This window comes from Xenopus tropicalis, chromosome 5 (genome assembly GCF_000004195.4).
Source record: "Xenopus tropicalis strain Nigerian chromosome 5, UCB_Xtro_10.0, whole genome shotgun sequence".
In the NCBI taxonomy this organism is placed as follows: Eukaryota; Metazoa; Chordata; class Amphibia; order Anura; family Pipidae; genus Xenopus; species Xenopus tropicalis.
The window spans coordinates 147,037,113-147,051,614 of NC_030681.2; the positions used below are offsets into that span (position 1 = coordinate 147,037,113).

The 14,502-nt window shown below is 45.0% G+C and overlaps 1 protein-coding gene across 2 annotated transcripts in view; it reads left to right on the top strand.

The window, feature by feature from the left end:
• Positions 1-14,215, top strand: part of cyp39a1 (cytochrome P450 family 39 subfamily A member 1) — a 43,395-nt gene extending 29,180 nt beyond the window's left edge. Inside the window, exons 11-13 of one of the 2 annotated variants that reach the window (XM_004918181.2) lie at positions 5,012-5,099; positions 12,773-12,857; positions 13,975-14,215. In XM_004918181.2, the coding sequence (XP_004918238.1) occupies positions 5,012-5,099; positions 12,773-12,844 (160 nt within the window). In that variant the 3' untranslated portion in view covers positions 12,845-12,857; positions 13,975-14,215. The remainder of the gene's footprint in view (positions 1-5,011; positions 5,100-12,772; positions 12,858-13,974) is intronic. The other variant, XM_002937947.3, reaches the window with a different exon arrangement.
• Positions 14,216-14,502: the final 287 nt, after the last annotated feature.

Below are 14,502 nucleotides of genomic sequence, written 5' to 3' on the forward strand. Positions count from 1 at the left end.
AAATGATTCCCTTTTCTCTGTAATAATAAAACAGTACCTGTACTTGATCCCAACTAAGATATAATTACCCCTTATTGGGGCAGAACAGCCCTATTGGGTTTATTTAATGGTTAAATGATTCCCTTTTCTCTGTAATAATAAAACAGTACCTGTACTTGATCCCAACTAAGATATAATTACCCCTTATTGGGGGCAGAACAGCCCTATTGGGTTTATTTCATGGTTAAATGATTCCCTTTTCTCTGTAATAATAAAACAGTACCTGTACTTGATCCCAACTAAGATATAATTACCCCTTATTGGGGGCAGAACAGCCCTATTGGGTTTATTTCATGGTTAAATGATTCCCTTTTCTCTGTAATAATAAAACAGTACCTGTACTTGATCCCAACTAAGATATAATTACCCCTTATTGGGGCAGAACAGCCCTATTGGGTTTATTTAATGGTTAAATGATTCCCTTTTCTCTGTAATAATAAAACAGTACCTGTACTTGATCCCAACTAAGATATAATTACCCCTTATTGGGGGCAGAACAGCCCTATTGGGTTTATTTCATGGTTAAATGATTCCCTTTTCTCTGTAATAATAAAACAGTACCTGTACTTGATCCCAACTAAGATATAATTACCCCTTATTGGGGCAGAACAGTCCTATTGGGTTTAATTAATGTTTTATTGTTTTTTTTAGTAGACTTAAGGTATGGAGATCTAAATCACGGAAAGACCCCTTATCTGGAATACCCTTGGTCCCGAGCATTCTGAATAATGGGTACTATACCTGTATTTTAGTTGTTGGGGGCTCAGTGGAGTCTATATGTAAGTTACATATGTCTCTCTAAAAATACAACATAAGATTTTGCATATGTTACATAAATTGTGTAAGCGTAGGGGCCCAATGATGTTGCTATGGGGCCCAATAACTAGTCATTCCCTGATGGCGGCCCTGACTGTACTCCAATGGCACGTTTGTAAATGAGCCCCGGTGGTGCTGTGGGCATTGCTGCAGTAATATAGACGCGGGTATATACTGTATATATAGATATACGGATATACAGTATATAATATAGATACAAAGAGTGAAAGGGGCTGCTGAACACATACAGAGCGAGGGACACATTTCAGTGTTTTCATTCCCAGACCCAATGAGATTCCAGAGGCGGAGAGGTGTCCCTGACGCTCACGGAATCTCGCCGTCCCCCGGGAGCTGGGCGGAATTTATTGACTTGTGTTTATCATGGCAATCAATGGGCATGACAACTAGCAGCGCAGAGAAAGGGGCCGAGGCAGCGCACCCAGTGCCTTACAGAAAACATCTGCAGCCCTTTCTATGGATGCCAGCTGGATTTTCCCAGGCTCGTCGGGCCGGGTCAGAGAGCTTCCTATCATAAACACACAGCGATGGGAGTCGGGGAGCGCGAGAAAGGGACAGGGCGAGAGAGACACACACTGGAACAGATTTATCTGAGGCCCAGGAAAATGGCAAATGTATATGTGCATGTTGTCTCTACTTCATGAAAACTAAAAAGCACTATTTTCAGCACAACAAAAAAATGTGTGTATTAGTCTGTTTTCAATATTCCCCTCTATTTTCTGCCTAAAAGTATTCACTGGCTCTTAGATGGTTAAAAACCATTATAAGCGGCTGGAAAATCAAAAGCAGAGATCTCATTGGTTGCTGTGGCCAATTGCAGTGGTCCAGTCTTGCACCTATTTTATTGTACTACCCCTATACATATATATATATATATCAACAAGTGTGGCCTGGTATATTCTTGTTGTAAAAATAGGCAAATTGAAGGGCATGTAAGCTAATGGGGGCTTATAGCACTGTGAATGGAACAAACAAGAATTTGTGCAACTCATTCCATCCCCTTTACCTGCTTCAACCACTGAGTTTTTCAATTGGTCTTCATTATTAGTTTTTTTTTATATATTTTTTTAATTATTTGCCTGCCTCTTTCCAGCTTTCAAATGGGGGTCACTGACCCTGCAGCCAAAAAACTGTTGCTCTGTGAGATACAATGTTATTGTTATTGTTCCTTTTATTACTAATCTTCCTAGACCAGTCTCTTGTGCAAACCACTGCAGTGTTGCTAGGGTAACTAAGACCCTATTAACCAGATAGCTGTTGAAATACTAAAGCTCATTAACCACAAAACCACTAAAAAAATTGCAAATTGTATAGTATATCAATGTTAACATGATACTAAAAAGTTGATATAAAGAGAAACAGCTTTTTCTCGCCCAGACCTGAGCCAAGGAGTTTTGGCACCCAAGCACACCTCTGGGTTCTGACAAATGCCAGAGGGGCTGCTGTAAGGTGCCACAGACAGTCACTATTTATTGGGCTGGGGGGGGCTCTTTGTGCCTCTGGGTACTGGGAATGCCAGGGGGGCTGTAAGGTGCCACAGACAGTCACTATTTATTGGGCTGGGGGGGCTGTTTGTGCCTCTGGGTACTGGGAATGCCAGGGGGGCTGTAAGGTGCCACAGACAGTCACTATTTATTGGGCTGGGGGGGGCTCTTTGTGCCTCTGGGTACTGGGAATGCCAGGGGGGCTGTAAGGTGCCACAGACACTCACTATTTATTGGGCTGGGCGGGGGGCTGTTTGTGCCTCTGGGTACTGGCAAATGGCAGGCTGTAAGATGCCACAGACAGTCACTATTTATTGGGCTGGGGAGGGGGCTGTTTGTGCCTCTGGGTACTGGGAATAGCATTTACACACCCCTAAATGCTACTTAAGGTGGCAGTACAGGGGCAGATTTTATCTGCCAATTCGGGTCCTTAAATCGACTTGGCAGCTTATCTGCCAATGTATGGGGCCCTTTAACAGGCCTCCCCAACTGATATCTAGGCAAAAATTGACCAGATATCAATCGGACAGGCTGATTTTTTTATCAGACCAGGGACTGCATCAGCTAATTGGTGCGCTCCTCGCACTTTACCAATCCCCAAGGTGGGCATATAGGGGGAAAGATGTGCTTGTTGCGACTGTGTATGGCCACCACTAGAAAGCGAGTCTGACAAAATGATGGCAGTCCATCAAGTTGCAATAACATTTTCCTCCCCCGGATTCACATCGTGGGTTCCTGCCCACACCAGTGCCAATGTGTTCACTTGTAATAATTCTGTCTGTTTTGCCAGTTTCCGTTGGGCGAGAAAAGACTGGCATAACAAAGATACCAGTGCCCAAGTGAAAAAGATGGCTCTACAGTGTGCGTGTGTGGATGAATTTGTCAGGGCTTATTTGGAACGTAACTCTATCACACTATATCCGTCTTCTGGGAAGCCCACACGGCTTGAAGCGGCTTAAGTCGAATTTACTGTCAGACTCTTCTTTTTCCTTCTACTTTTGGCTGCATCGGACTCGCTTTCCTGCCAGAGGGCATGCTCTGCTGCCAAGGGCAGCCTCAGTGATTCCAAGGGATACACTTGTCACATGAGAAAGTTTGGGGGAATTGTATTGATTGGTCCTTGTATTAAAATGTCATGTACCATGATCTCTTATTAAAGGGGGGGAAGTTATTGTCTGTTTTGTGGCCATTGTTAAAGCTACAGTACACTGACCAAAAAGTTACTGTCTGATTTGTGGCCATTGTTAAAGCTACAGTACACTGACCAAAAAGTTACTGTTGTGTTGTACTGCTGCCTGCCAGTACAGGGTGCACTTGTGTGCTGCAAGGCGTAAATACATATTCTAGGGCAAAGATACATGTTATAGGTCATAGATCATTGTCACAGGGCAGATGTGTAAAGTTTGGCACAGTCAGGCCCGGACTGGCAATCTGTGGGTTCTGGCAAGTGCCAGAGGGGCTGCTGTAAGGTGCCATAGACAGTCACTATTTATTGGGCTGGGGGGGGGGCTGTTTGTGCCTCTGGGTACTGGGAATGCCAGGGGGGCTGTAAGGTGCCACAGACACTCACTATTTATTGGGCTGGGGGGGGCTGTTTGTGCCTCTGGGTACTGGGAATGCCAGGGGGGCTGTAAGGTGCCACAGACAGTCACTATTTATTGGGCTGGGGGGGCTGTTTGTGCCTCTGGGTACTGGGAATGCCAGGGGGGCTGTAAGGTGCCACAGACAGTCACTATTTATTGGGCTGGGGGGCTGTTTGTGCCTCTGGGTACTGGGAATGCCAGAGGGGCTGCTGTAAGGTGCCACAGACAGTCACTATTTATTGGGCTGGGGGGGCTGTTTGTGCCTCTGGGTATTGGGAATGCCAGGGGGGCTGTAAGGTGCCACAGACAGTCACTATTTATTGGGCTGGGGGGCTGTTTGTGCCTCTGGGTACTGGGAATGCCAGAGGGGCTGCTGTAAGGTGCCATAGACACTCACTATTTATTGGGCCTATGGGGGGCTGTTTGGGCCTCTGTGTACTGAAAATCAGGCCCGGACTGGCAATCTGTGGGTTCAGGCAAATGCCAGAGGGGCTGCTGTAAGATGCCACATAGACAGTCACTATTTATTGGACTGGGGGGGAGGCTGTTTGGAATGCCAGGGCCTATTTTTAGTGCCAGGCCTGGGCACAGATATTTGCTACTGAGCATAAATAATAGTTCAGACCCCAGACACGTTACAGGGCACATATGCGTGCTGAAGGGCACAGATACATATTTGCAGGCACAATACATGACACAGGGCACAGATAAGTGGTAAAGGACATAATACATGTTACAGACAAATGTTACAGGGCAAAGATACATGTTAAATTGCACATATACATGTTGCAGGGCACAATAATGTTTTACATGGCACAAATGCCAGTTAATTTGCACAAATACAGGTCACATCACATATACACGTTACAGTGTATACTAATTACATACATGATACAGATAGGTGTTGCCATAGAGTTCATGGCTATGAGATAACAGAGCAAGGCAATGACAGTGGTAATGCCGCTGCTGACTGCACTGCTGTCTCTTGCCATCATTTGCTGTTTATGTGTTTGATACCCATGCTGCATTGCCTGGAACCTGCATTCATCTCTCTCTCCCTTGCTTCTTTAGATGGTTTGCACTGATGGAGATGCACATGCTTGTCGTGATGATGCTCTACAAGTATGAATTTAGCCTTCTGGACCCACTTCCAAAACAGGTACCCCTTATATTCCTTCGTATTTAATATTAGTCCTGTTCATCATGCATCTCTGTGGCGCCATAAAGCTCTGTGCTGCCGACACCCAGGGGAGGAATAGTCTCTCCCAGCCATGGATTGTTATGTCTCCCAGTCTGTGTGTCAGCGGCACAAATATCCAAAGGATTCACCTGTGAATCAGAGAAATCTCAGGCATGAGCAGTGCAGTGTGGAAAACATGATGTCAGAGGAGCACTATGGGGAAGCATCTCTACGTGCTAAACCCTTAATACCAGCAGGAATGGTCTTGGAGTAGGGCAGAGAGGGTATCTGCATTGGGCTCCCAGCGCCAGAGGGGTCCCTTGAGTGGAACGTCTAGATAACAGTACAAAGGATATCATTGTATTTAATTCCAATGGCTGTCAGGGGTGGACTAGTCCAGCAACAGCTGTAGGGCCACAGGTTGGGCATCCATATATATTCACCCCTTGGGAAAGAACCCACGGAGCCAGATAGTCGCCCGAAATAGATCTCTGGTGACGCAGGAGACAAACCGCTCCAAAAAGGCTTCGTTTTCCAAAGTTGCCTGCAGAAGGAAACTTTGTGCAACTTCAGATTACCGAAGCGATGCGAAGGGCTTTCCACTGGCGACTTCTATTGTTAAGCAGAGATCTATCGCAGGCGACTAACTCGCTCCACTGGTTCTTGCCCTTAATTGCCAGAGTTAGCCTTTTTCTTGCCATATAATGAAGAAAAAAATTACATAATTATCTCTATATGTAAGATAACAGAAAAAAGCCTGACATAGTGCTGGGAATCTGCATTCTCATTGGTCACTTCGCTTGCACTAATAATGAGCTTTTCAGTCAGTTATTCGGCAACTTCTATAGCAAAACTATGGGGCACAGTGGGAGAGCGTTATGATTGGGTTTACAACCCCTTTAAAAGCCCAAGTAACCCCCCCATCAGCCCAATAAATAGTCTTTTGCAGCCCCTCTGGCATCCATAGATTGACAATCCAGTCCTGGGTCTGGACAGAGATAATACTTAGAAATCAGGACACACTATATCTGTGCCAAATGAATATTCCAAGCTTTATCTACCTATGTCCCGCTAAGAACTCAAATGGAGATACCGGTTGGTGTAAGGGAGGTAGGTACAGTATATTGGGCATGGTGTGTTTGTACCAAGGATGGTATCTGGATACTGGGCCTTGGAGCTAGTTGCTTGGGCACAGTAGCCCGACACTTTCATTTATTCACCCTGGAACAAATTGTTTGCTGGACTCCTCCTTAAGCTCCGAGCAATTCTTATTAACTCAGTCAGGACAATGTTACAGTGGAAAGTGCGGGTCAGTGTGATGCGATGGCATCCGTTGGCTCACATTCCGCCCATTGTTGGCAGATGAATCAGAGACTGACAGAGGAATGCTGAGAGCTGGGTATGAGCTGCATTCACTTTCCCTGTCTGATAGAGGCACGACCTGCCTGACCTTGAGTCCTACCGTCAGTGTTAGGTATCAGCTATCATATTGTGCTGGGGGAGCTGCGCAGCCCAGACGCATCTTTTCTCAGGTTTTTATTAATAGGACTTTCTGATCAATGGTTAATGTGGCATTTAGTAAAACAACCTGAAGGGCGGACGCCTTGGGTACCAAAAACGATTTCTGTTGCACTGCCAGGTCCGGACTGGGATTCAAAATAGACCCTGACATTTCATATACACAGAGGCCCAAACAGCCCCCCAAATAGTGACTGTCTATGGCATCTTATAGCAGCCATTCTGGCATTTTCCGGAATCTACAGATTGCCACTCCGGAGCTGTGCACTGCCCATAGAGAGACTAGCCCACATAAATGCACTGTTTGTGCCAGTCAGGCATTGGATTTTCCATCCAGGTGCTATTCACAAAGCTTCTGTTTGTACCTGCTTTTATTAGGGTTGCCACCTCTGCTGACGTTTGTCGACGGGCAGTGACATCACAGGGGCGGGGAAGAGGCGGGCCATGCCATCACAGGGGCGGGGAAGAGGCAGGGCCATGCCATCACAGGGGTGGGGAAGATGTGGGGCCATGTTGTCACTGGGTGGGGCTATGACATAGCGATTGGCCGGTCACTGCGTCAATCTCAGTGAGTCCTGCCTGGTTTTCCTAATTTGGCAAGGAGGTTTTGACCCACACAGCCCTTCTGAAAACCAGGCTGTCCAAGTCAACACCGGACAGGTGGCAACCCTAGTTTTCATATACCTGAACGAAGCAGTGGTCCTTTCCACTTTTATGAACAAGGTGCATAGTACAGGGCAATGGAGAAAAGGGAGCCCAGGAAGTAATGCCTGCGTACAGACTCTCCATAAGCATTGCTGCCCCTGAAATAGTGTTGCAGGCAAAGCAAACATGCTACAAGTTGCAGTTGGCACTACTTTGTTGGCACTCAGCAAATAATGTTTTGTCTTTAAAAAAAAGCATGGCAGATTGCATGTACTTGCTTTATAAATAAGTCTTATGGCTCATCTTCCTGCCCTTGAGACCCCAGTAGGTGCCACTATAAGGATAACTGCCCCATCTGGCTGTTCTAAGGACAGACATGCTTAGTTCTGTGCAGTCAACCAATCTCACTCCCATGGCTACGAAAATTTTGGGACCAAAAGCAAAACAGACTTTGTGCGGCTCAATTATTTATATAAAGTATGGTATCCAGCCTGTGGCCCCTAAGCTGTTGTTGACGTACTACCCCTAGAACCCCCCAACAAGCTTTGACTGTCAGCAGGTGCTGGGAGTTGTACTGTAGCAGCAACTGATAGAGTGTTACTGTGTGCCATCTTCCCTACTGTCACCATCCAGGCCTGAACTGGAAATCTATGGATTCTGGCGAATGCCAGAGGGGCTGCTCTATTTAGTGGGCTGGTGGGGGCTGTTTGGACCTCTCTGTACTTGGAATGCCAGGACCCATTTTGAAGCCCAGTCCAGGCCGGTCACCATCTTCCTTGTTGTCTCATGTCATCATTCTCTACTGTCACCCCTTTGATCTTCTGTCACCATCTTTCCTACAGTCCCTACTGTTTCCCACCTAAAGGTGCTTTTCTTGGTGCGCCACTACGTGTAGGGCCCTGAGCACTTGTTTTAATTTGCCCCCACCCCCAGGACAGCTCTACTAAATGGGATTGTGAGAACGGCGCAGGTGCTTTTAGCACTGACAATAGGAAACGCACCCATGAAAATTTCAGTGAAACCACAGCCCCCTTCTCCTGTTCCTCCGACAGTAACTCTAATAGTCCAACAGAACATTTTCTTGTTAAATAGAAAGCTGCTCTTAGGGAAACAAATACCCATGTGTTCAAATGCGATCCCTCCAGTGCTGAGGCTTGGCTTAATTAAATGACATTTGGGTTGGGGAGATATTTAGAGAAATGTCACTAAAGTCAAGATCCAGGCCAGCAGCAGAAGTTATTTGGGCGTCTGGGCTTTCTTGACTCAACAAACTAATTGTGGGCAAATGTTATCTGATCTGATGTTGGAGGCTGAATCATCCCCATTTGATTACTTGGCCAAACTAACGCTTCTTTCTTCTTGTTGCCTTCAGGCCAGGGCCAGAACTAGGGGTAGGCAGAAGAGGCTGCTGTCTAGGGCACAATGCTGGGGGAGCCAGACAGGTACCTCTCCTGCCTACCCCTAGTCCGCTTGGCTTGGCCCGCCCTGCTTCAGGCCCGGATTTGTGGGCAGGCTACAAAGGCCTAGGGCGCCAAATTTTGGGGGGTGCCATGATCCTCCACTGGCCAGATCTCTACTGGGGGCTGGGTGGGAGATTTTGGCAGCTGTTTAAATATCCCACACCTTGTGTCTCAACCCTTTCTCCTTGTAGATTGTAAGCTCTTTTGGGCAGGGCCCTCTTCACCTCTTGTATCGGTTATTGATTGCTTTATATGTTACTTTGTATGTCTCCTTGTAGATTGTAAGCTCTTTTGGGCAGGGCTCTCTTCCCCTCTTGTATCGGTTATTGATTGCTTTATATGTTACTCTGTATGTCTCCTTGTAGATTGTAAGCTCTTTTGGGCAGGGCTCTCTTCCCCTCTTGTATCGGTTATTGATTGCTTTATATGTTACTCTGTATGTCTCCTTGTAGATTGTAAGCTCTTTTGGGCAGGGCTCTCTTCACCTCTTGTATCGGTTATTGATTGCTTTATATGTTACTCTGTATGTCCAACGTATGAAACCCACTTATTGTACAGCACTGCGGGATATGTTGGCGCTTTATAAATAAATGTTAATAATAATAATATCCTGCCCGCCTAGTCCAGAGCAGAAGTGATCACGTCGGAACAGTGGCAGCAGGAGGGACCAACAAGTGGAAATGTGAGTGGTGGGGATACGAATGGTGGGGGGTGCAGGCAACAGAGAAGCCTAGGGGCACAAAAAGTTTAAATGCAACCCTGGTTGCCCTAGGCATGCTTGACCCCCACTGTTCCCATGTATCAAAAAACCCTAAATACCTTTAAAACCAAGAAGCAAAGAAAGATCTTCCTCCATTGTCTTCTACATGATCTTGACAAGTTTTACCTGACGTATGTTTGCATTTGGAATTGTCACGGTTTTGTCACGTAATAAATTATGAAAAAATCACCAAAAACCTGAACTAAAAAAATCACAGATTTGTAAATTCCCCCCTAACTATAGGCAATACATTCCACACAAGTATGGTGGTGGTCTCCTCAAGACCATTGTGGCCAAAATGTCACCAGGATTTCCATATTCCCCTGTGCACCACTGAAATATATTTTAAATCCTAAACAAAAAAACAAGAGATGAAAAGGGGCCTGCCATGTATTATTGAGCATTAATCTTGTTTTCCACAGCCATAAGGTGATGAAATATTTGAATCAAATCTTAATCAGCCTCAGAGACAGATTGATCAAGACTTGATAAATGTGTGCGGCAGGCCAGCAACTCAAGTTGCACAATCCAACCATGGCGACAGGTACTATTTCCTACTCAACGGGCACTTTAATATTTATGGAATGTAGCCGGGCACTCGCCCGTTGTCTTACTGTGTCATACAAACAATGGGGAAAACTGAGAATGGAAACAGGTAAGAGATAGGGTTACGCCGGCAGAAAAACCGCATCCAGCGTTTGGCAAAAAGCAGAGAGTTTGTTTTGCTGTCTTGGCTGCAAGAAGTCAGAAATGTTCTTAACAATAACAGAGTTATATGGGGTAATGGAATGAAAAACACCTAGTAACCTATAGCAACCGACGAGATGTTTTCTTTCAAACAGGTGACTAGTAAAATTTATTTGCTGATTGGTAGTTGGGGGGTTAGTAGACTTAAGGTGGCCCTATGCTATAGGATCCACTCGTTTAGCAAAGTCGCCAAATGAGTGGATCTTTCCACCATTATGTCCACCTTGACCATGGAGTAAACTGATTGTTTGGCTCTCAATGAGCCGATGCAGTCCCTTATCCAATGGGAAAATCAAACCTGCCAATCAACATCTGTGTATGGGCACCTTAAGTACAAGATTTGTGACTTTTGTTACGTTGCCTGACCATGAGTTCTGTGAAAGAACTGTGTTTACTTTCACCCAAACTATCAATATTGTATCCTTATCCTTGATTTACAATACAGGTACAAAGATTTGCCAGGAACTTGTATATTAAATGTGCCTTTTTGGTGTATTGCCTTCCTTCCTCAACTATTTTCCACCAGAAACTTCAACCTTTCTACCAATAACAAGCAGGCAGTTTTTGTGCTCCATCTGGAATATAAACGTGGAGTTGGCTATCTTTGCTTGAGTTGGAATAATTCCAGGTTTGGGAGCAGCAGGAGACTGTGGGAAGGATTGGGAGGAAATAGAGATGGGCAATGGGAGCTACATATAGCTTATCTATAGGAGCTAGAGCTGTATTACTATGCTAGGAATCCAGGGCTGCCAGACTGAGTACACTTGTGATAATACATAAATACAACAGAATACACGTGTCAGTAGCACTTTATACTTGCATTCTCTGGAACTCACAAGCCCTTATTCTTATCTGTTTTTCCCTTGTTTCATTTGCATTCTCCGTGGTGTTCCTTCTCTCTGTATTGGCCTTCCTCCAGTAGAGTTTGTCCCATGGCTCTTCAACCTTGATAAACTTATCGGCCACCCTCGCTGCCCCTAGGTGTCACTGTGATATAAGGGGCAAGGCCGTCAGTTCTTGGTACGTACCACATATGGACGAGGGTCGGGCTATCAATATAAGATATTTTCCTGGAAAGTCTTCAACAGAATATCACCCTACAACCTGCAGTGGTGACAACCAGGGCTAAAGGCTGCAACTGCTTTCAAAATAATGTGGCCCTGGGCCATATCCTGCTGACCTACAGTAGCAAATGCTTCACAGTTCTTTATTTTACATCCCTGATGTGTTCTTCCATAGTAAATATCTTTTATATTTATTCTTCCTGAGGACCCATGGTGAATGTCCTATTTGCCCTGCCTTCAAACCACTCCTGCCCACACCATTAAGGTGATATTAGTATTAGCAATTAGTAATAGAGTGCTATTAGTATGGGAAACAATAACTTGCTTTCCTAGATATTCTTTACAGCTATAGAAGCCTGACTGTTCCAGGAGTGTTTTCATGTATATGGATCCATGTGGGTTACATGAGGTATGGAGCACCTGACCAAATATGGTACCACAAAGCGTTCTGGAACCTTGGTGATACTGTATGGCAGACTGTATTGATTTTCTATACATTATAACACTCCTTTACCACCAGTCCAGGGCAGCACACTGAAGCTAAACTTCCCCACTCCAGTTTTCTCAGCCCTGATCCACTATGTATAGTGAGTTACTATGTACACCTCCAGTTGTCTCTAACATTACCCTGAACCACAGTGCACACCTCCAGTTGTCTCTAGCATAGTTGTGAGCTACTATGTACACCTCCAGTTGTCTCCAACATGGCTCTAAACCAAGGTGCACACCTCCAGGTTTCTCCAACATGTCCCTGGACCAAGGTGCACGTCTCCAGTTGTCTCTAACCCAGTTCTGAGCTACTATGTACACCTCCAGTTGTCTCCAACATGGCTCTAAACCAAGGTGCACACCTCCAGGTGTCTCCAACATGTCCCTGGACCAAGGTGCACGTCTCCAGTTGTCTCTAACCCAGTTCTGAGCTACTATGTACACCTCCAGTTGTCTCTAACCCAGTTCTGAGCTACTATGTACACCTCCAGTTGTCTCCAACATAGCCATAAACCAAGGTGCAAATCTCCAGTTGTCTCTAACCCAGTTCTCAGCTACTATGTACACCTCCAGTTGTCTCCAACATGGCCCTGAACCAAGGTGCACATCTCCAATTGTCTATAATCAAGTTTAGAGCTACTATGTTACTTCAGTTGTTATAGATAAAAGTTCATAAAATGCTGTGAACCAGAACACACCACACCAGCCCTAAACCACAACTCCATTTGTCCCTAGAACAATAAAAATACTCAACCAAGGGGTTACAAAACTTGTCAGTGCATATTTCCCAGTGGAAATCCGATGGGAAACTATATACAACGAAGGCTGCTTTAACCAGACAACACTTCCTTGTCATTGATGGAGAAACAAACCAACAGTCTCCATAGCTCCAAGCAAATGAAACGGAGCCTACTAAAGCAAAGCAGGCAATGCCAACATTAAATTGACTCATCTTTGGTTATTTTGCAGAGCAATCTTCATTTAGTGGGAACTCAGCAACCTGATGGGCCCTGCCGTGTTCGATACAAGCTGAGAAAATAATGTAAAGGTAAAGGTAAATATATAGCATATTTCCTGTCAGTCTAATTATTTAATGTTCTCAGCAATTAGCAAAAGCCCTGGCACTAATCTTTTTGATTCAGCTTATTGGTGTTCACCCACACAAGTGGCATGAACACCAATTTCCATGCTTGCATCCATGCATTCCCATTGACAACCCACAGCAGGAGCAGAGTGGCCTACCAGCACCCTAAATGATCTTCTAGTGGGTGTACCCAGCCAATGGAAATACATTGTCTGTCAACATGGCAGCTCCACCTTACCCATGGCCACTGCAAGTGTTCTAAATCTGGACCTGTTTTCCAGTCACAACTTATATATACCACATTGTGGCCAGCAATAGAAACCAAATTATCACTCTATGACTCTGTAGAAGTAGGACACCAAGGGCCTCTTAGAACTTATGAGGAGTGGTAAATATTGCTCTTTAGGTCCCTTATGACAACTCTACTGGAGAATCTATGCAAGTGGGGGGTAAGGACATATGAGGGGGGCAGACAGGATCAAATGTATTGGGAAGTGAAAGGACACCATAGATTAAAGTGTAGAAGGGCTAGGAGAAGATGGTGGTGGCCTAAGATGGTCCAACCTGCCTTCTGCTCTAAAACAAGGAAGCTCAGTTGAATGGGAATAAGTTAGAGGGGGAGTCTGACAAGCTCTATTTAGAATAGCAGAGATGAAGGAGGTAACTAAAAAGTAGGATAAAAGGAAAGAAGAAACAAAAGAGAGGACAACAGAATAAAGAAACAGATGGCATTGGCTTCCTCCACACTGTTCCAGTACCGACCTGCAGCCCCGGCAGTTTACAACTGGGTTTCTTTGGGCTCAAGAGAGAACCTGACACCTTGGGTCCAAAAAAAGATATAGATAATGCAAAATGGTATAGGTTTTTATATAGGCCCTTAGGGAAAATAGGGATAAACTGAAGGGGGATTGTCCTAGGCTAGGCAGATACACCAATTGCAGAGGAGAAGTTGGGGAAAATAAACTAGACATGGACAGTAACAAGGGGAAATCTGGCACAGGGCTGCTGTATCTGCTGAATTATAAAGGCATGCCTTTCTCTTTAAATGATGATAAATTAAAGTTAACGTATATTTTATGTTTTTCAGGTAGCTCCGATGGAAGGAACACAGGAAACAGGAAGGCCTTTGGGAAAAAGAAGCAGAAATCATTTGTATAGTAATGGCCGTCAGAGTGATTTACAGTGTTCCCTATATTGTACTGTATGGATCAGTATTCAAGCCCTGCTCCCATTTGTATTCCAATAAACCATCCTTTGTATATAACTGGTAGATATGTACGGCTGGTTGTTAGGGCTGAATAAAAACCCACATTCTGGGGCTGCTTGCACTGCTCTGTATCTTTGTATAGTGTTCAGGGTTTGCACTGGGGGCCATACTGTTTCAATAGTGAGACTCAACAGTGCCGAGAACAGCAGCTAGTTTTTGGGGGAATCTTGGCGTTACAGCCTCCTGAATTTCCACACCAGACTTGGTTAGAAAGCTTAGGGATTAAATAATAAAGCAATACCGTCATGTTTTTCTCAAAACCCATCAGTTAATAGAGCTTCTCCAGCAGAATCCTGCATTGTAATCTGTTTTTCCCATGGGGCTAGCCATATTCTTCATGTCCCAGGG